This window comes from Epinephelus fuscoguttatus, linkage group LG1, assembly GCF_011397635.1.
Source record: "Epinephelus fuscoguttatus linkage group LG1, E.fuscoguttatus.final_Chr_v1".
Classification (NCBI taxonomy): domain Eukaryota; kingdom Metazoa; phylum Chordata; class Actinopteri; order Perciformes; family Serranidae; genus Epinephelus; species Epinephelus fuscoguttatus.
The window spans coordinates 37,536,694-37,559,714 of record NC_064752.1 but is presented as its reverse complement, the minus strand read 5'-3'; the positions used below and the strand labels follow the sequence as shown (position 1 = coordinate 37,559,714).

General features: G+C 39.6%; 1 protein-coding gene across 1 annotated transcript; it reads right to left on the bottom strand.

The window, feature by feature from the left end:
• Positions 1-991: 991 nt before the first annotated feature.
• On the bottom strand, positions 992-21,589 carry LOC125897968 (acyl-coenzyme A thioesterase 1-like). Its single transcript, XM_049591534.1, is given in 13 exon segments — positions 992-1,286; positions 1,448-1,583; positions 3,151-3,231; positions 3,342-3,435; positions 8,056-8,141; positions 8,373-8,489; positions 8,634-8,809; positions 8,907-8,959; positions 8,961-9,095; positions 9,266-9,365; positions 14,988-15,197; positions 19,203-19,330; positions 21,510-21,589. Coding segments are annotated over 13 exon segments (1,482 nt in total). The 5' UTR covers positions 21,575-21,589; the 3' UTR covers positions 992-1,185.
• Positions 21,590-23,021: the final 1,432 nt, after the last annotated feature.

Here is a 23,021-nt window from a genome sequence, read left to right as displayed (position 1 = left end):
TATGATGGCTACTTAGTATGCACAAAGGATTTGCTTATCAATAAATGCAAAGAATACAGATATACAAAATAAACAAATTGTTAGTGGGGAACACATAGTACAAAAGAGACAACTTTACTATTAGACAAGAAACTTTTTAGAATATTTTAGTAAATATTTTAAGATTTTTTATAATTTTGTAGAAACAAATAAAACAAACATGGGATTGCAGTTTTAAAAAAGAGTACAGTTTTAAACAGGAACACTGCTTGGAGAATAACAACACCAAATACCAGTTCACAAAAAGGGCCTAATGTCAAAATCCTCATTAAGGCCATTAGGTGACATGGTATTGAGAAAGAAGATCCAGTAGGTCTCCCTTTGAAGGAGTCTTCTTTCAATATCACCACCCCTACGTTGTTTTTTTAAAAATAATTAAATTTATAAATTTATAATAAATTAACTGCCTGTCTTAAACCTTTCAACATTTGATGTCCTTATTCATCTTGCGAAGAGGCAAATCCACTGGCATTGGCCCCAGACAGGTCAGGTGTACGCAGGGACATGTCTAGGATTTAAGGACACTCAGAGCATTCGAAGGCCCTCCTTCGTGGGGTCTGGGGGAATCCTCTCCTGCCTATGAAAAAAAATCCCTAGACTGGTCAGCGGGCCACCCTGGCACCCCAGTGTGGGCAAGGTTTGGCTCACAAGTTGAGTATCACTGGATCAGACAATATAGAATCTGATATACAGGTTGTAGATTTTGAAGCAGTTACCACACTGGTATAGTCCTAAAGGGAAATTATTTCAAACTGCGGAAGGGTCCCGTTGGTCCAAACCTTAGTGTCCACATAGCTCAAAGTATTGGAAAGTTCATAGCCGTCATTCTGAGAGGAGTGTTAACCAGTAATTTTATCTCTGAGTCAATCCTACTTGAAAAAATTTCAGAAAATCACCAGCATTGAATGAAGAGCTATTGGCAGGGGTATTCTGTATTTGATTAACAACAGCATCAAACAGAAACTGGATTATTTTTATTGATGTTACTCAGCTAAGAAAAACATGCTGTCATAGCAGCTGAGAGTGCACGTTTATACTCCTTAAAACACTTGACCCAGGCAAGGCAAACAGTCTCCTTTTCATACACCACCAACATTCAAGCCTTTCTCAAACCCATCTGTGATGAGATATTTTTAATGTCAAGATTCATCCTCTCAGATAAGTTTCCATAAAATCCAGGATCTTTTTCCAGGCATCTTCCTGGGCAGCAGCGTGGGGTGCAGGGTGACCTCCCCACAGAGTGAACACTGCAGATGGTACAAAGCAGGACAGATTTACTATCACTATTATTTTCCATAATAGTTAGTAGTTTCTATTACACTTGCTGGTCTGACATTAACGATGCAATCAAAAGTTATTAAATGGGATTTGGCTGAACAAAAAAATGCAGCTCTGGGACAGGGCTCACTTTTTTTGGGTTTGACACTCCACAGGGACGCTCTTGAGTGTGGTGTGTAAGGTGGTTCAATCAGGTGACCAGCACCGGGGTACGACACACGGGTGAACAGATGGGATTTTCCCGCAGCCTTCAGGGTCTCCTCGATCTGATGATCAATAAAACAGAGCTAAAACAACAACTAAACACTTTACAGTGAGCCAGTGGTACCATGGCCACCCTGAAACAATTCCTATAACAGCTCCCCTCTGGCAAAAATAATTACTTAAAGACATTGCTGTCTCTAAGAGGCTGTTGCATCCTCATTTTAAGATAGCTAGTTAGATTAAATAGACAGTGGTATGTTGTTAAACTACACAACCTAAGGCATCCTTTGGTATGGGGGCTACTCATTGTTGGTGAGGGAAAAACTGGCATGACCAAAGGAGGTCCCTTGAACTCTCACCTCAAGATATCTGAATGAAAATGGGTTCTATAGTACCCACAAGTCTCCTTGAGAGGGCTTGTTGCAAGTCAACGATGTGTTCCTCACAATAAATGTACTCATTCATATTAAAGCTGTATATTTGTCTTTTTAAGAGAGAGGACAATGATTTGAAGATCAATGAATCGCCTAACACATGCATTTCCAAAAAAGTTGGGGCGCTGTGTAAAACCTAAATATAAACCGAATGCAATGATTTGCAAATCCTTTTTGACTTATATTCAATTGAATATAGTACAAAGACAAGATATTTAATGTTCAATGTGATTAAACTGATTGCTTTTTGTAAATATACACTCATTCTGAATTTGATGCCTGCAACACGTTCTAAAAAAGTTGGGACAGGAGCATGTTTACTCCTGTATTATATCACCTTGGTAACTGAGGACACTAATTGTCGATGTTTTGAAAGTGAAATTCTTTCCCGTCCTTGCTTGATATAGGACTGACATTAACAAAGCCCTCACAGATGTGCAAGTTACCCATGATGCCATGGACACTAACACACCCACATACCATCAGAGATGTTGGCTTTAAACTTTGAGGTAGGAACAGTCTGGACGGTCCTTTTTCCTCTTTAGACCAGAGGACACGACATCCATGATTTTCAGAAACAATTTGAAAGATTTGCAAATCACTGCATTCTGTTTTTATTCACGTTTTATACAGCGTCCCAGCTTTTTTTTTAATTGGGGGTGTACATAACACATTAAAACAGGATTGTTGTGGAACCCAAAATGTTAACTGTACTGGTATTAGTCTATGTACATCAACTGTAAAATGATAAAATTAAGTATGTCAGTATGTGATTCCGTAACTCTCATATCAACAGTTTTCAGCTCGCCTATAATAAAATAGCTTAATAGCATCCTTGAACTTCAGTAATGGTTTTTCAATTCTGTGTCATCCCAAGAGATTCAGCGGCCCCATCTGGCCACCCCTAGAAAAAAATTCTAGCTGCGCCACTGCAGTGAGCTCATAAACACATGCATACTAGAGCAATACAGTGAGTCTCACAGCTAACAACTTTAAAAATCTTTTTCATTTACAACTAAAGTTATTGTGTCTTTGACTGCTCTAATGTTTGACATAACAAAGACCACATATAACTAAATACTATGAACAACATGGTTTGCACTGAACATTTGTCCAGGAATACTTTATAAATGCTTTCCAACAACAATAATTTGTAATAGTGGAAAAAAAAAAAGTTTAAAAAAAGACAGTCTACCACGTCTGCGTTCTCTATGATTGAAGCGTTCTGGTCATCTTCACCCACTATGTACATCAATGGATGGGCGATATGCTCTAACTGCAAAAGAAAAAAGAAAGAAAGAAAGAAAACACAAGATGTCATTCTGGAGCAAAGTTTTGTTCATCCATATAAAATATCAATATGCATATTGACTGTTAAGTCCTCACCTTCACTTTGCCCTTAGGATTAAGGTTTGCAGGCAAGGTGATGTCTTTGAAACTCACATAGCCTTCATCATCATACGTCCTATATTTCTTGTTACTATAAGGACAGAGAAAAACGCATCACGTATTATTTTTTTGTTCTGTCTTTGGTGAAAATTTTGAAAACATTCTGTATGATTAACATGTTCTGCTTCTGAGCTTCATAAAGTCTGGGTTGAATACCAAAAAAGCTATTTTACTAGCTCTCCATCATTTAGACAATTAAATTAACAATAAACTGTTCAGTCTACAAGACTAAAACTACAACCATCTATGATACGGGACTGTAACACATATGCCACTTTCAAAATAAATCTTAAGAAGTGGCTAAAAAGTACACAAATTTGTAACCACAGTTAATGAGTTGATATACAACATACAGTACAGGCCAGAAGTTTGGACACACCTTCTCATCCAATGCGTTTTCTTTATTTTCATGACTATTTACATTGTAGATTCTCACTGAAGGCATCAAAACTATGAATGAACACGTGGAGTTATGTACTTAACAAAAAAAGGTGAAATAACTGAAAACATGTTTTATATTCTAGTTTCTTCAAAATAGCCACCCTTTGCTCTGATTACTGCTTTGCACACTCTTGGCATTCTCTCCATGAGCTTCAAGAGGTAGTCACCTGAAATGGTTTCCACTTCACAGGTGTGCCTTATCAGGGTTAATTAGTGGAATTTCTTGCTTTATCAATGGGGTTGGGACCATCAGTTGTGTTGTGCAGAAGTCAGGTTAATAAACAGCCGACAGCCCTATTGGACAACTGTTAAAATTCATATTATGGCAAGAACCAATCAGCTAACTAAAGAAAAACGAGTGGCCATCATTACTTTAAGAAATGAAGGTCAGTCAGTTCGGAAAATTGCAAAAACTTTAAATGTGTCCCCAAGTGGAGTCGCAAAAACCATCAAGCGCTACAACAAAACTGGCACACATGAGGACCGACCCAGGAAAGGAAGACCAAGAGTCACCTCTGCTTCTGAGAATAAGTTCATCCGAGTCACCAGCCTCAGAAATCGCAAGTTAACAGCAGCTCAGATCAGAGACCAGATGAATGCCACACAGAGTTCTAGCAGCAGACCCATCTCTAGAACAACTGTTAAGAGGAGACTGCGCGAATCAGGCCTTCATGGTCAAATAGCTGCTAGGAAACCACTGCTAAGGAGAGGCAACAAGCAGAAGAGATTTGTTTGGGCCAAGAAACACAAGGAATGGACATTAGACCAGTGGAAATCTGTGCTTTGGTCTGATGAGTCCAAATTTGAGATCTTTGGTTCCAACCGCCGTGTCTTTGTGAGACGCAGAAAAGGTGAACGGATGGATTCCACATGCCTGGTTCCCACTGTGAAGCATGGAGGAGGAGGTGTGATGGTGTGGGGGTGTTTTGCTGGTGACACTGTTGGGGATTTATTCAAAATTGAAGGCACACTGAACCAGCATGGCTACCACAGCATCCTGCAGCGACATGCCATCCCATCCAGTTTGCGTTTAGTTGGACGATCATTTATTTTTCAACAGGACAATGACCCCAAACACACCTCCAGGCTGTGTAAGGGCTATTTGACCAAGAAGGAAAGTGATGGAATGCTGCGGCAGATGACCTGGCCTCCACAGTCACTGGACCTGAACCCAATCGAGATGGTTTGGGGTGAGCTGGACCGCAGATTGAAGGCAAAGGGGCCAACAAGTGCTAAACACCTCTGGGAACTCCTTCAAGACTGTTGGAAAACCATTTCAGGTGACTACCTCTTGAAGCTCATGGAGAGAATGCCAAGAGTGTGCAAAGCAGTAATCAGAGCAAAGGGTGGCTATTTTGAAGAAACTAGAATATAAAACACGTTTTCAGTTATTTCACCTTTTTTTGTTAAGTACATAACTCCACATGTGTTCATTCATAGTTTTGATGCCTTCAGTGAGAATCTACAATGTAAATAGTCATGAAAATAAAGAAAACGCATTGAATGAGAAGGTGTGTCCAAACTTTTGGCCTGTACTGTATGTCTTTTTCTTTTCTCTCCTTTTTCTTCTATTTTATTCTATGGTTCTTTCTCTCCTTCTTTTTTGCGTTTAGTTACCACGCACTTTACAATATAACGGACTCCTACAACCAATTAATCACAACTACAACAAGAACTATGAACTGGACCTTGCATTGCTGCAGTTTTACACTCCATCTACACACCCTCAAACAGTCCCTGCTCCTCTGGCTGCTGTTTATTATTTATTTAACTATTTATTTCTTTTTTCTTTTTCTCTTTCTTTTTCTTATTTATTTATTATTATTTATCTATCTCTTTTTTCTTTTTTTTTTCTGGTCTCAGGCTCAAATGTTTACCATGTACTTTGCAAAGTAACTAACAGCTCTTGAAAAATAGCTCTACAGCACTTTAATTTCTAATGTTTTACATTACTCCAACACTTTAACCCCCAATGTCTCCACATCTATTACTGTCATCTATCACAACTGATCACAACCACAACAAGATCTACAGTGCCCTCCAAAAGTATTGGAACAGTGAGGCCAATTCCTTTATTTTTGTTGTAGACTGAAAATATTTGGGTTTGACATCAAAAGATGAATATGGGACAAGAGATCAACATTTCAGCTTTTATTTCCAGGTATTTACATCTGGATCTGATACACAACTTAGAAGATAGCACCTTTTGTTTGAACCTACCCATTTTTCATGAGAGCAAAAGTATTGGAACATGTCACTGACAGGTGTGTTTTGTTGCCCAGGTGTCTCCCAATTACATTGATTATTCAAACAATAAATAGCACTGAATGTCTGAGCTCAGTTTCAGATTCGATAGATTTTGCCTGTGCAGACTGCATTTAGAGGTGGAACCAACATGAAAACCAGAGAGCTGTCTATAGGTGAAAAAGAAGCAAGTGTGAATCTGAGAGAAGATGGACAATCAATCAGAGCCATTGCACAAACATTGGCCATAGCCAGTACAACCATTTGGAATGTCCTGAAGAAGAAAGAAATCACTGGTGTACTGAGCAACAGACGTCGAACAGGTAGACCAAGGAAAACCTCAGCAGTTGATGACAGAAACATTGTAAGAGCTGTAAAGAAAGACCCTAAAACAACTGTTAGTGACATCAGCAACAACCTCCAGAGGGCAGGAGTGAAAGTATCACAATTTACTGTTCGCAGAAGACTTCATGAACAAAAGTACAGAGGCTACACCAGAAGATGCAAACCACTCATTAGCAAGAAGAATAGGAAGGCCAGGCTGGAATTTGCCAAAAGGTACAGAGATGAGCCTCAAAAATTCTGGGAAAAAGTTTTATGGACTGATGAGACAAAGATTAACTTCTTCCAAAGTGACGGAAAGGCGAAAGTTTGGAGAAAGAAAGGATCTGCTCATGATCCCAAACATACAAGCTCATCTGAGAAACACGATGGAGGTAATGTCATGGCTTGGGCTTGCATGGCTTCTTCTGGGACGGGCTCTTTCATCTTCATTGATGATGTAACATATGATGGCAGCAGCAAAATGAACTCAGAAGTCTACAGAAACATTTTGTCTGCTAATTTAAAAAAAGATGCAACCAAACTGATTGGGAGATCCTTAATCATGCAGCAAGATAACGACCCAAAACACACTGCCAAAACAACAAAGGAGTTCATCAGGGGCAAGAAGTGGAAGGTTTTAGACTGGCCAAGTCAGTCTCTGACTTAAACCCAATAGAGCATGCATTTTACCTGCTGAAGAGGAGACTGAAGGGAGTAACCCCCCAAAACAAACAACAACTGAAAGAGGCTGCGGTGAAAGCCTGGAAAAGCATCACAAAAGAAGAATGCAAAAGTTTGGTGATGTCAATGGGTCACAGGCTTGATGCAGTTATTGAAAGCAAAGGATTTGCAACTAAATATTAAGTCTCATTCACTTTAATCTATTTTAAGTTTATATGTTCCAATACTTTTGCTCACCTAAAAATTTTGTGTTCCATTACAAATAATGCTATCTTCTAAGTTGTGTATCAGATCCAGATGTAAATACCTGGAAATAAAAGCTGAAATGTTGATCTCTTGTCTCATATTCATCTTTTGATGTCAAACCCAAATGTTTTCAGTCTACAACAAAAGTAAACGAATTGGACTCACTGTTCCAATACTTTTGGAGGGCACTGTATGTACTGGACTCTGCATTGCTACAGGCTAACACACTATTCACACACCCCATACAGCCCCCTCTCCCCCGTCTGCTCATTACCTGGTTGCACCCAGAAACAGGGCGTAAAGCATATACATACTTAAGGCACTGGAGGCAATATGATGTGTGCAATACTTCTGTTATGTGTCGCTGGCCGACTCTATACTGCAACGATAAGACTGTTATATTTTATGTGTACTGTATTGATTTTATACTACCTTTTAGGAACTATGCTGGTAAACATTTGGCAGGGGGACTACCAATGTAAATCAGCCCCTGGCTGCAATTGGGTGCGTCTGCATTTTCTTTTTTCTTCAAAGGAATGTTTATTGATGTATACTGTCCCTTCTTAAACAAATAAACGTTATTGTATTGTAACTGTAGTCAATAGACTTCACACTTGATACTAGATCAGATCAGATCAGACGGATCCTTGCAATAACCCCACAGAGATGTCATAACAGTAATATCCTACAAGCTGCATCTCTAATTACTATTTACCTATCAACGTCTACAGTCCTGCCATCTGGATCTGAGAGCTTGATGGTGCTTCCTACTGGGCCGTTGATACAAATCAAACAGAATGGCTGGAGGGGAGAACAATAGTTGTTTAAAGTCAAAGTACTTTTCACCAACTAGTAAGTAACTCACCAAAATCTCTATTCCTCAGCCTAAACTATATATCCATAGTGTTTTTATAGCTGTTCATTCTAGGTGTGATATTTCATGTACATGAAGCTTAGTATGTATGTATGTATTGTGTGCTATGTAACTGTCAATTCAGAAAAAGGTGACAGAGAGAGACCTTTCTGACATACTTTGACACCAGTCTGAGTGGCCATTCGAAGAGTCAAGTAGACTCCATAGGAGGAACCGATGATCCCAATTCTGTCGGCACAGACCTGAGGATGATCTTGAAGGAGGTGGAATGCTGACTGTGCAAACAAAACAATTTTTTTTTTTTTTTTTTTTGAGGTGATGACAAAGTCATGAAAGTAAATGTGAGTTTTACTTAAGTGAGACGTACACATGTTGCAGAGAAAACATAGCATATAATAGGTTAAAGCCTCTCATCTTACTTTGAAATATGATTCACCAACATTGATTCTGCTTTGTGGGCCAGGCAAATCTTTGTGATTGAAGTAGGCAAGGGACAAGCTAGCATAGCCCCTGGATGCAAAAAGGGCGGAGCGGTACTCCTCCAGTCCTCCACCTATTCCCCACAAGTCCAGCATGGCTGGAAATGGGCCAGGGCCTGCAGGAAATCAGTACAGTAGGTACTGTTCAGAGGACACAGTTTGTCCAGGGCAGTCTTAAAATGTGTGAGTGAGTGCTTCAAATCTCGTGCTCACCGGGAGGTAAAAACAACGTCCCGACAACTCCATCCTGGCGAATCTTTTCTCTGTACACCAGGTGCCATGTACCAGCGCTCAGTAGTTACAGCAGCCAGCTCGGTGCTCTGTCTCTCACTGGGTGAAACGTGGCCCTCCAGTAAGGACATGAGCACTACGTATGGAGTCTCTACATTTTTCTTTCTCAGCCTGTCAGAAAGAGCACATTTCAGTCAGGAAATGAAACAATAACAGTAACAGTGTTGGCAGAGAAGTTGAGCTTTGCTACAAGTGTATAAGACGACACACAGTCAGGTTTGATGCCACAAACTTGTTTTAAATTTTCTTCAGCTCTCAGTGAGCTTGTTTCCACCACCTGCCTTAAACCTTCTCTTGAACCAGGAGCCGGCTGCAGTCCCCAGAACAGTCCCATTGGCTCACAGCCCAAATATGAACCCCCGACTGAATGATCCCTGGTCACTATTGAAGAAACAGAAAGAAAGAGAGGAGAGAAGATCAGCAGCTGTCTGCATAAAAGTCTAAATGGTTCAAATAGTTTAATTTCTAACAGTTGTTTTCATGATACTCAGATTCAATGTTAAAGGACAGTTCATCCCAAAATCAAAGATACATATTTTTCCTCTTACTTGTAGTGCCATTTATTAATCAAAGTTGTTCTGGTGTGAGTCACCAAATGCTGGAGATAAATAGGTTCTGTGGATACCCATAAAACTCCCCCTTACAAAGGTGCCCACTTTATGCTGGTCCCATGAATTACTGGGCACAAATTATGCACTTCTTTGCATAAAATATTTATCACAGATCTATGTAAAAACTTGATAAACAGTGCTGAGCTGCATCTCAAATTGTTAGGTTTCCAGCTTTCAGGTGATATATACAACTTCTATGTGGCATATTGTTGACCTGTTATCTCCCCTAAAAGATCCCCAGACCCCTCCCAAAAAAGACAAAAACAGGTCTCCAACATGTGGGCTCAGACGGTTAATTGTGTGCTGCCATTTTGCCTCTTTGACCACACTGTTGTAACAGTGCAGCACTGATTTTTAAGAAATAAATCTAAAAGTCAAGTCATGATAAACTACATTTCTTTGCATTACTTTGATTCCCAATCAAAACACTCACATTGTTCATATGGACTGTTTTAAAATGCAAAGTTCTGACATTTTAAACCTGCGACAAAAAGTGTGATTAATCACGATTAACTGTTGAAATTCAGCGATTAATTGCAATTTAAAAAAATTAATTGTTTGACAGCTCCAGTAGGAACTATTTTCTTTCTACCAAACTATACCCAGAGCCCTTGAATAGAGAGTCGCGTCATCTCCATTCACTCTAATGGGCTATTTTTTTCACAGCAATGGCGGTTCGCGGAGCCTCTCAATAGTTCTCGGAAGTAAGCGGCACATGCTAGCAGCGCAATGGAGTTACAGCAGAAAAGACTTGCTGTGTTGTACTTTTAACAGGTAAGATGTCCAAAGACTCAAATTTTACATTATCAGCACAACTTATCTAAATTAACATGTGCATTAAAGCTTGTTAGTGGATTATCCCCCATTAAATTAGTAGATTTATGCAATGTTAAAGATAAGATAACAGATTAGGCTAGGACACTGTACATACTGTACACACCATACAGGTAATGCTAACCATGAACAGTCTGTTAGTTTTAAATTGTCTTCTCCTAAACCATTTTATCTAACATTGGCAAGTTAGAGTGCTTCCAGTCCTGACTTTTTGCGATTATTGAATATTAGCTCAGTTAAATATGACATTGCTGCGTGATTGTTGAGTGGAGGAGGTGAAATGAAACAAAAACGTAACTTATGGTCTGTTTTTTAGGCTTTGTGATTCTGTTGAGTATACCTATCTATAATATGTTACAGCTCAGCTGATATTACATTGATAGCGAAGTGAGAGGGAAGTTTGAGTACCTGAATGAGATCTAAAACACAAGATTAAGTAATTTTGATAAATGAAACATACCAAGCTAAATGGGGAATTATCCTAAATACCAAATGTATGTATATGTTACTGTGTTATACATATGATCATGCTAAACATATATTCTATCACAGTATTAGATATGTAATCTTGTATATTTGTAACCTTCTGCAGGAGCACTGAGTGGTGGCGGAGCAGTGATGCTGCAGGACCACTGTGTGAGAGAGGACGCTGCAGTTAAGAGTCGATCTTGGTGAGACTTAAAACTTAACAAGGTGTGTTTCAAGTAGTTCCAGAGATAAGGAATCATACTTAATATGTATTATACTGCATTTTATATTAATTTTATAAGTAATTATATTGAATATAATATATGATATACAGTCTTGGGCAAGTTACTTTGAAAATGTAATACATTGCATATTACCAGTTACCGTCATTATAATATTATAATATTAGTAGGCATTATAAAATAGAAGAGGGTCATGTTGTTTCATAGCGGCTAATTAAAGCACATAGTTTTAATTACAGTTCATTAACTTACAAATCCAGTAGTGGGCGATATTGTATAGTCTGATGAAGGCTCTCCTCTGGAGTGCAGATCTGACCGATTCACGCATTCACATGTAGTGGTTGTAACTTTGTATTAAAATCCTCTGCTTATATAAATAACAGTGTGATGATATTAAACAATTAAATAGCCTAGACCTTTTCAAATAAACAGGTAACTGTGGACACAGGGACGACCAGACACAGGATCAAAGTCTGATAACTTATGAGATAGGGATGAATATTTGAGAGCCAGTCATATGAAACACAGTAGGCAGATGCTGAGGTTAGCACAACAAAAGCAAATTGGCTTGCCAGTCAGTCACTATGACAAGTGCAAATTAATACACCAGAGCTGGTAGACCCACCTGCTGGTTTCCAGTGTGCTGATCAGTTACAACAGCACCCAACACTGAAATATAAGTAAACATTTTAAGGAATTATACTGCAGTGATGCTGCATGCCTCGTGTCAGGAGTGCTGCAGGATGAGGACCATTCATGTTACAGTTCAGGAGTAGCAATAACAATGATGTTACAGGTCCAGGGGTGCATTGTGGTGCAGGGGCGCTCACAGCATGCTGCACAAAGATGGTAGGAATTAAATCTGCTCTAAGCTTTGTCTTGCCCTTTTTGGTCTTGGCAAACTGGTCTGCACCAAAATGTGCCTGCAGTGACTTCCCACACACAACTCACTTTTGTCTACCCACAGACATATCCCATAGTGGTTGAATGCAAACAGTATTCGGGAACACTTTATACATGAGACAACTTCAAACAAATGCAATTAAAACTGATGCCACTTGTCATACTTGTGCCTTATCTCACAAGGCAACGTCAGACCCAGGCATATATACGTGTGCCTAACCATTTCTCCTCTTTCTTTTTTTTCTCTTTCAGCACAAGAACAACAGAGGGATGCAGCGGAGCCTGAACTCACCCCGCAATGAAACAACCCCCTTACCCTGAGTCTCAACTCTGTGGGTTTTGCAAGCCTTTCTCTGTTCCTTATTTTTAATAAACCAAACACTGAGCTTCCCAATAGTGATGTCTTTGTTTGTGGAAATGTGCTAATGCAGTATTTGAGAATGATAACCTTACATATTTTTGTAGTCTGTAGTGAGTCTCAGGTTACTCCTGCTGACTTAGGCCAAAAAAAATTTCTCATCTCTGTGTCAATGAAGAAATTGTGCATGTGTACCTCTCTCTCTAAACGACTGGTACATCCCCACACAGCACCATGGTGGAGACTGTACGAGAGAACAACACAGAAGGAAGGGCACAGACAAACTGCTTGACATCCAAGTCATGTTTCTGAGTTTATTAAAAATTAATTTGTCATAGTAAATAAGTACATAGTAAAAAGACAAAGATACATAAAATATATATGTCTATAAACTGCTGCTGCTGTTGCTGCTAGCCCAGTGACCCATTGTGCTGTCACTTGACAGTCATTGGTAGTCACCCGTAGGTCTCCTTCTGTCCCACTGAAAGTAATTAAGATAACAATAGTTATAAATCATTACAACCATTACATTATCAATAAATGTTAGGATGTGGTTACTCTTGACAACCATACAAGACTAAGGACAGAATTGAAAACATAATTTAAAGCAATAAAAGCAACATCCTGTTTCACCAAGTTAAGGAAAGACTGACATACTTAAACAAGGCAGACAATATATGTTATATACACATTACACATAGTTATACTGTGTAATAATACATTTCTATCATATAATTATGCTATGTCATTAATATTATACTGGCCTGTATACATATATAAATACATATCCTTATCTGCATCCCTTATATTTAAACTGTGCACTGTGTACATACTGTGTAATATTCCTGTGTGCAATATTTTGCCACTTCCTGTGGGATATCTATACATTCCTATATTTTTACAGTAAGAATACTACACATGCATATTACACTCATCCTGTGCAGCTATTAATCATGAGCATACAGTATCTGTTTCAGTGAAAGGTGTATATGGATTTTCTATTATTTTCATTAAGTCTAATTTGTATTTAAAAATGTTTTATCCTTTTTCTATTGCCTCTGCTCTGAGCTGCTGTAACGTGAATTTCCAAGGTTGGGATTAATAGAGTCTTACCTAACTGTAGTAAACTAACACTAATCTTCAAATATTAGTACATTTTACTTTAAAAAACAACATAAAGATGTAACTGTTTATGGCGTGCTACATGTATATTACAAATAAATGTAGTTATTGACAGCTACTTACCAAAAATTGGAGTTCTGTCTTTCAGTATTATGTATTTAAACGGCCCACCAGTAACTTCCGGGAACTATCCGAGGTCTACATGAGTCACGTGACGCACAAACATTTTGGACTACCGTTGTTGCGACTCTGTTATATTCTACGGCACTGACTATACCCACCCACTGTAACACTGTGCTGAAGGAAGCGTGCATCTACTAATGGACAATAGCAAATGTGTTATAAAAATGAGATTGTTGTCTTTGAGCCATTGAGCAAGTGTTTCATGATAATCTGTGTTACTGTTCACTGGTGCACAGTAAATATGCTCTGTTCTTTCAACATTGGCTGGTGTTGTTAATGTGCTAACTGGCTAACTAGTGCCAAGATGGTCTTCCAGTCTGAATGACCAATACAGAATGCCGCCATCTGCTGGTGTGGAGAATCATTTTCTCAGAACTTTCATGCTGGTTGACCGTTGGCTATAGTCTTTGCAGTGTGTGCTTGTGTAACTTTTTGGCCAAGACACTGCCAAAGGTGACGCAACAGTTGGCTTTTGTTGCCACTGGTTCTTTAATGTCCGTTTGGTGTGTCTGGGCCTCAACGTTAGCTTGCGCAATGGTGGTAAGTGAGCTAGCAGTAGATGAATGCTTCCTTCTGTGTAGTGATACTGTTCACTGTTGGAAAGTGTAGATCAGAAGAGAGAAAATAGTTCCTGCATGAAACTGCTCACAACGGGTGTGGTTTAGGTCATGACTTCTGGAAAGAGACACTGATGTTGAGTTTTGTTGAAGTGATGCTGAAGTATGTTTTGGTGCTTTAAGCACCACAAGCCAAGTGCCATCTAGTTCCATTATATTTGAAAGAAGGCAGACATCTCTACAGTAGATACCTCCAACACTGGGCAACTCCCACCAAAACAATCTAGACTGATAAATAGCTCCTACAGGCAAGAGGAAAAATAGCCTACGATTTTCAATTTTAGGGTAAATTGTCCCTTTACATTCATCAACCACACTTTATAGCTCTATTAGTTAAAACTTAACACTTGATTCAGCCCAATTGCTCTTTTAGTAGTTCATATCTCTTTTTAATTTTGAGTAACTGTTTAAGTTTTATTAAAAGAGATGTGAACACTTATCTACCTGAATGGTGGGTCACTGAAATAGAATTCAGGTTTAATCTCATAATAATAGTATTTACATTTACTTGAACCCTTTTTTATGTCTACAATGCGACTATTGTGTTTTCTTTTACAAACTGTAACAAGTTAATACATTACATCTGGAGTAATTACATTATTACAACAGCATTACATATAATCCAACAGATAATATATTGTACTAGAAAACTCAGCATGACTCACAGTTGACAGTGCCATCTGAATTTGTGTTATAATGGGCGAATGCCTCCCACAGGTCACCATCATCACTGTGCATTTGTGTACACACTGTGACAGGACTGTGTGGGGGCAGGAAACGTCCTTTAATGCTGATCAGTTCATCTATGAGGGCACGAGCAGGAGCAGCTGTCAATAGAGGGGCTGGTCTAAAGCTGCTTTTCCACCGAACTCCACCTACAAGAAAAATATACCTGTGAACTTTAAGGTTTTACAAAAGAAATTGTGATATGTACTGCAGATGACAATTTATTTTAAATGCTCTGATGTCAAAGTATTAGATTTTGTATCAAGTATCAGAGAGCTGATAAAGATCCAACAGACCTTGATGTGGAGAAATTCTAGATTTTTCATGCATATGGCAAAATTTTTGTCCATTTGTCACTTACATACTTCCCTCCATACACAGTCACTGGGAGCAATTTTAGGTTTCTTGAGTGGCTCAGCAACTTTCTGGTGGGCCCTGGAGTGCCATAGAGTAGGCTTTAGGAGGTCCTGCCAAATGATTTGATTTTTTTTTTCTTTGCTAATTATTTTTAAATCTAAATGTGCTCAAGACTTAACATAAATGAAAACCATGGCGACCGGGGGAGAGTTAGGGATAACGTTAACAGCGCTGTAAACAGCCGGCCAAAAACAACAGAGAGTCACAGAGGAAAAGCACATTTTCACATCTAACGCAGTGAATCGAGGGTTAATTTTGATCAGTCCACAGCTGTTGTTTGCTGGAACAGTGGACTAATGAACTAAACAACTAAGAAGTCTAACCAACATGGCTTTGGTGAGTTTTATTTTGTTTCTGTCAAATTTGTATTAGTGTTTTAATTGAGCATAGTGTTAGTTCAGACAGGACACAATGTCAAGCCCAGCTCACACATCAGTTGATCTCAAACAGCCCAATCAACTGATGGAGCAGCTGACTGATGGAAGGGAGTCAGCTGATAGATCACATGATTCCTTTCTATGCAACCAACTGGCAAATCTCATTCAGCGCACCCTTTTTAAACTGCTCTGGCCTGCCTACTGTTGCTGCTTCCTCTGCAAGCTACTTTGCAACCTGCCTCCACCCCAGCTCCTCCTTTTCATGTTGTGTCTGACTTATCAGTGTCATCTGTTCTGTTCCCGTGGGGTCTTTGCTGCTGCTCTCCCTGCTTAGGCTTTCCATGTAGGCGCATGGAAAGGCAGGGAGGTGAGTTCTCTCTGCCTCAAGGCTTTCCTCATTTGCACGTGGAAGGGCAGACAGGTTTGCTCTCTCCCTTAGGGCTTTCCACGTAGGCACACAGAAGGGTGGAGAGGTGCTCTCTCCACCTTATGCTTTCCACGTAGGCACATGGAAGAGGCTTTCTGCATAGGCCTGAGGAAAGGCATAGAGGCCCCAGAACAAAGCCATACCACCAAATATTAAACTTGAAAATTGAAATAAAGTTTTCTTTGACTAAAGTGTTCCTGACTAAACTGTGAGTTAACAAGACAGTGAAGCTAGTCTTACTTTGGTAAAAGAGGTAAACCCAAATTCAGAAGGTGTGTGTTGTATTTCGCTGTTCAGTAAGAAAAGTAAGTGTAAGAGTATTACGTTTCTTGGCATTTTTGAGGATATTTAGTGTATTTATTAGACTGAAACACAGCTAAGTTGCCAGTGGGGGGTGGTTGGGTAGGGTTGTGGCAACACCACACACAATCTGGAAATCCATTGGTAAAAAAAAAAACAAAACTTTTTTTTTCTTCCTTTACCTCTGGAGGCACAGCCCGGAGTTTTTCAACTAACGGAAGTGCAGGGGCCTCACGCCCTTCACTTCCGGCGGTGCCGCTAGGGAATCGCTGTGTTGTTTACAAATGCTTTGGGTAGAAAACCAGCAGAGTTTAGCTATATATTACATTTTTCACGTCACTATATCACCGTAGACTAATCTGATGTTTGTTAAGTCTATAAACACAATGACTGAACAAACATTATTTCTGTGTGCACGTTTTGTGAATAATAACAATAATAATAACATCAGATTAGCTGGGCTAACTGTTAGCTGTTAACGTTAGCAGTTAGAGGTGTCTGTAATAACCATAGACTGTATAAAAATAAGGTAATAACTCAATAAATGGTTCGTGAATAAAATATTTTTTCCAGCGGATATCTTAGTAACTCTAAATTGTCCGTAGGTGTGAATGTGAGCGTAAATGGTTGTCTGTCTCTATGTGTCAGCCCTGCGATAGTCTGGCGACCTGTCCAGGGTGTACCCTGCCTCTCGCCCGATGTCAGCTGGGATAGGCTCCAGCCCCCCCGCGACCCTCAAGAGGATGAATGAAGATATCTTAGTTACAACATGATTGAGCTAGCAAAGCAGTTTTGTGTTGCTATGTGTGGCATTTATTCAGTTATGGGAAATCACGATGTCTAGAAAGCATCAGACTGCAGCTGACAGGGACAGCTAACAGCTGCAGCAAAGCTAACATCAGGACGTCATCTGCTAAAAGCCTCCCGTTGTTGGATACGACATGAAACTACTCCAGTTAGCTCAATCATGTTGTAACTAAGACATCCGCTGGAAAAAATATTTTTTTTCACGTTGACGAGACGGCATTTTGGGTGGAGCAGTCGGACGTGGAGCTTGCTGTTTCTGTAGATACACATTTCCTGGGGACACCTGCATGTCTCGCCCCCTCCATTGTGATTGGCTAAAGCACAACATCATTCAAACTCAAAGCCCCGCCCTCCCCTCCTCTCTAGTCGTCTTTCACAGAGGGCTGCCGACAGAGTCTACAATGTAGATTGCAGAATCTGTCTTGAGAGATTACACCACAAACAATATCTTCAAATACCATATACCATGAAATTTCACTAAGGTATGAAAAAATAGATACTGTCCAAGCCTAGGACAGACAAACATGTTTTGCCAGTGTTCCAGTGGCGATTGCTTTAAGACTGCAAGGGAAGCTCAGCTTCCCCTAAAATGTCAAGAAATAAGTGGTCAAATATGTGCTGTTGTGTTTACATTTCATTGACTAAATATGCGCTAGAACGCGTTCAACTTTTGTTCAGAATCAGCTACTTATCACAGGTCACTGATGACATTCTTCTCATTCATTCCAAAGACTTCAATGGGGAAGCATAGAGTGGGTTGTTCCACTGCAGCGAAACTAGACAGTCATTGGATAAATGCTCGGTTTTGTCTCGCCCATCGGACGCTCAGCGTCTCTGGGGTCTATGGGGCAGTGGGCTGGCCTTGGCTGGCCTGGACGCTGGGCTTCTGCATGATGATTGGATGATCTGTCTGAGGCTGAATCCCTTTTTGATTGACAGCGAAATGAGCGAATCAGCGATCTTGAAATATAAACCACCACTGGAACATTTTTCAAGTTTCATTCCGTTGTTCCGAGTTGATCTGGAGACTTTTCCAATCCTCTTAGTGACTTTCTCTTTGTTAAAAACGACAAGCGTTTACAAATCTAGCATCTTTTCTGGTGTTATTGGAGACTGTACTCGTGTTTGGAGACTCTGACTTCTGTCGCTCTGCAGTTACTGTCCCCAACGAGGTGCTGTGAGCCCTCCACCATCCCAAAGCACTCACAGACGGTAAAACTAGCCTCGACAGCAGCCCAGCAAGCGAGCGAGCTAGCAGGCTGCACATAATAGCAGACAATTTGAATATTGTCATGATTTTGCGAAGCCGCTTGATAGTCTTCCTTAGGAGGAGAAACTTAGAGTTAAACAGCAGGACAGATCAACACCTCAGATTGATTTGGTGCAAAGGGTGGGAAAGTAACAGGTCTTTTCACCCATCTGAAAATCTTTGAGGTGTGTTTTGCTGTGGTTCTGTGGCATGAGTGTGGTTGAAAAACAGCTTCAATTAAATGCTCCTTTTATAAGTTACTGCCTCGCCACAATACGACAACTATTATGATGTAAACTTAAAGTGAGCTTCCCCTGTTTGCAAGACCAGCAGCCGCCACTGCAGTGTTCACTAGCTAACATTATGCTCCAGTTTATTTTTTCTCCTGTTTTTGCCATGTTATGTTTTCCTTTGTCATTTATTTGGGAAGGGGGTCCCCTGAAGTACTTTAATAATCAGAAGTGTGCCTTAAATAACAGAAGCTTGAGAAGCTCTGGTGTAGCTTAAGGTCACTTTAACATGTGGACATGAGGAGCTAGGAATCAAATAATAACACAATAAAGAACAACAATCTTACCCACAGCACGATGCAAACACGCCAGGCTCCTGTGTACACCGATGCATGGTATCATCTTGGTTTCTATGAGCTGCCGTATTGTTGTCAAACACACATGAGCTCTGACTGTTATGGTGTTTCTGTCTCCCCTTTAAAAAAGAAATGAGTGGAGGTCAAACACCAAAATACATGAAACATTCCAGAGTCACGTCTTTTTGGTGAAATTAAGTCAATCTGTCCAGTCAGTGCAGGTGTAGAGTTACACATTAAACCTTACAACTGATCCAAGGGTGACCTGTACACTCTGCTGCAAAGGTTTGTCAGACTCAGACGTGCTCCTCTTCACACCTTTGGCCTACATAACTTTCCAAACTGTTAGAAAACTATTCTAAGATGCTAATTTATGACTGGCTAAGTCCTGAAAAAGGCAGCACGGTGATGCAGTAGTTAGCACTGTCGCCTCACAGCAGGAGGGTTTCAGCTGGCCCTTCTGTGAAGAGTTTGCATGTTCTCCCCATGTCAGCGTGGGTGACTGTCAATTGCTCGTGTGAACGGAGCGTGATGCTGTGTCTGTCTGCATGTGTCCGGATAGTCCGGCTTTTTGTTCAGTGTGTTCTCCACCACTGTCCCAGTGTCAGCTGGGATAGGATCCAGACCCTGTGCCCGGAGACATCGTTATAGATAATGAATGAATTCCTAAAAATGTGGATTTTTCCAGTTTCCTCTTTCTGTGTCAAAGTGCCCTTTACTTTTGTAAAAAATAGCAATGCTAATATAAATATATTCAGTTACAACTAAGTCCTCCATTCAAAATCATATCATCTTAATCAACTAAAGTACAAGTACCCCAAAACTTAGTACATAGTACAGAAGACCGGGGCTGGTTGTCACACGGGTTGGTTGTCAAAGTGCTTATTGCAGCCACACTTTTGTGCAACACACACAAAACACTGAGGTGAGGAGATATTCTGTAATATTTATGGGTCAGATTATGTTTGTGTTGTTTTTGCATAAAGCTTGTAGGTTATTAGTTATTTAAAAATCAAACGTATTTAAAAGGTTAAAGGTAATAGCTTTGATTTGAGTCAACGTTTAGTGAGCAAGCTAAAGCCATGTGGTAGCTGGCTTCTAACACACACACACACACACACACACACACACACACACACACACACACACACACACATTATGACTTTAGTTCCTCATTATAAAACAATGTTGTAACTGAACAGTGACTTACTTTAAACTCGGCTGTTTGATATGTTAACTTAACTTCCTGGTCATACTGTGATGAAGATTATTCAATTCCAGTCTCACTGTTTCATTTAATGTTATATTCACAATGACTTCTTATGAAACAATGGCTTTAATGAAAGCTAGATTTTTTTTTTCAGTAATGTAAATTCCTCCATTTCACTTCTCATTACAGAAGATAATTCAAACAATCACCTGGTTCAAATTCATGGTTGAAACACAAGGGGCATGGATGAGCACTCTTATAGAAGTGGTTTTCATTTCAAAACTGGTCTTTCTATCTTAAAAAAATAAAAAGTTACATCATTTTTTATTTATCTTTTCCTGAAACTCCACTGATAACTGCAGGGACAACCAACCTCATGATGGGACTAGTTGTCACAATGTGTCAGAGTGTCTTTGATGGTTAATCTTGTCACAGTAAGTTGTAAAAGTGACAGGGATACCAATTTCAAGCAAATACATTAAGCTTTCATTTAATAAAGGAATGACTACTGAAAGATGTTTTGGTGATGAGCAATTCACACAAGAGTATAAAGTGTGACAACCAACCCCAGTCTCCCCTACATGTGTAGGTCTACTAACTTCTGGCACACTAGTCTTACTACACACATTTCTCCTTCCCTCACAGTTTTTCACATTTTGAATAAAAGTTGTGATCCAAGTTAAAGTTAAAAGGCTGTAAACGACAAATATTTATTTATAAATGTAAACATATTTGTATGTGCCGTTGTGGAGTGACATCAGCTTTTCTGCTCCACTCTTCTCCTCTAAATATATCATGGGAAATATTACAATATCATATCACTACAGTGATCAGAAATAATGATTTGCACAGTCATAAAATAATAAGCTCCTTTAGATCGTAACACCGCTTCATGCTGCGACAGTTTCTCTTAAGCACCGCAGTCTGATCAAACTACCGCTCACCTGACCTCAGTGCAGCTGCTCCTTCCGACTCACACACTCCTATTAAACATGCAGAGACACGTCCACACACACACACACGGCTGAAACAGAGTTCAATGTCTCTGGGCTCTAACTGTACAGTATATTAAAATGGGAAATATTTACGAAACAAGGTGGACCTTGGCGGACCCCAATTCCTTCTTCTTCTTCGGTTTACTGGTGGTTTGCATCTACAATGTTGCACTACCGCCAACTGCTGGATTTAAACTAAAATCTCACGACCCTTTCCACCCATTTCATACTCTACTAGAAATTCTGTTTTCCAGGTTTGAGAGAGCCTAAAGGCGTATCTCCAGAAACTACAACACTCAGATGTCTCCTTGCTGCATTTATAATCATGTCAGTGTTATAATTGTTTGCTCTTCCAGCAGTGCGATACTACAGATATCAGGGTGCATGTAAACACATCTGGTGACTCCTCTGGTAAATTGATCAGTTACCAACAATCTGAAGTAATTTTGACATGAAATTGGTCTGAAATTGTTGAGCTTTTGCAGATCAATGTAAGGATTTTTAAGACAAGGTTTAATAGCAGCAGGTTTAAAATCTGAGGGTACAGAGCACATACTGTAGAAAGTGACTTTGATAATAATTTCAATAATCTGACTACTCTATCCAGGAAATAGGTCCTTGAAAAGATTTTAGCAGGAATACTCAACTTGTTTTGCCTGGGGGCCACTTTTGCAATATGACAAGAAGCCAGGGGCCAGTTAGTAACAAACATTGATAATATTTATGAGTATATAATAAATTAACTGCAGGAAGAAGAAGAAAATCCGCACACTGAATTAGAGCTCCCAGTAGGTTTTAATGACTAAAAAAGCAACGTTTCGACCCAAATGGTCTTCCTCAGGCAACTTCAAAAGAATGAAATGGCAGGTGTCATCTCACCCACGTCATCTGTCAATCAAACAATGAGACAGTCGTTCAAGTGAGCCATATATAGGCATATGATGGCTACTTAGTATGCACAAAGGATTTGCTTATCAATAAATGCAAAGAATACAGATATACAAAATAAACAAATTGTTAGTGGGGAACACATAGTACAAAAGAGACAACTTTACTATTAGACAAGAAACTTTTTAGAATTTTTTATTTTAGTAAATATTTTAAGATTTTTTATAATTTTGTAGAAACAAACAAAACAAACAAACATGGGATTGCAGTTTTAAAAAAGAGTACAGTTTTAAACAGGAACACTGCTTGGAGAATAACAACACCAAATACCAGTTCACAAAAAGGGCCTAATGTCAAAATCCTCATTAAGGCCATTAGGTGACATGGTATTGAGAAAGAAGATCCAGTAGGTCTCCCTTTGAAGGAGTCTTCTTTCAATATCACCACCCCTACGTTGTTTTTTTTTTAAAATAATTAAATTTATAAATTTATAATAAATTAACTGCCTGTCTTAAACCTTTCAACATTTGATGTCCTTATTCATCTTGCGAAGAGGCAAATCCACTGGCATTGGCCCCAGACAGGTCAGGTGTACGCAGGGACATGTCTAGGATTTAAGGACACTCAGAGCATTCGAAGGCCCTCCTTCGTGGGGTCTGGGGGAATCCTCTCCTGCCTATGAAAAAAAATCCCTAGACTGGTCAGCGGGCCGCCCTG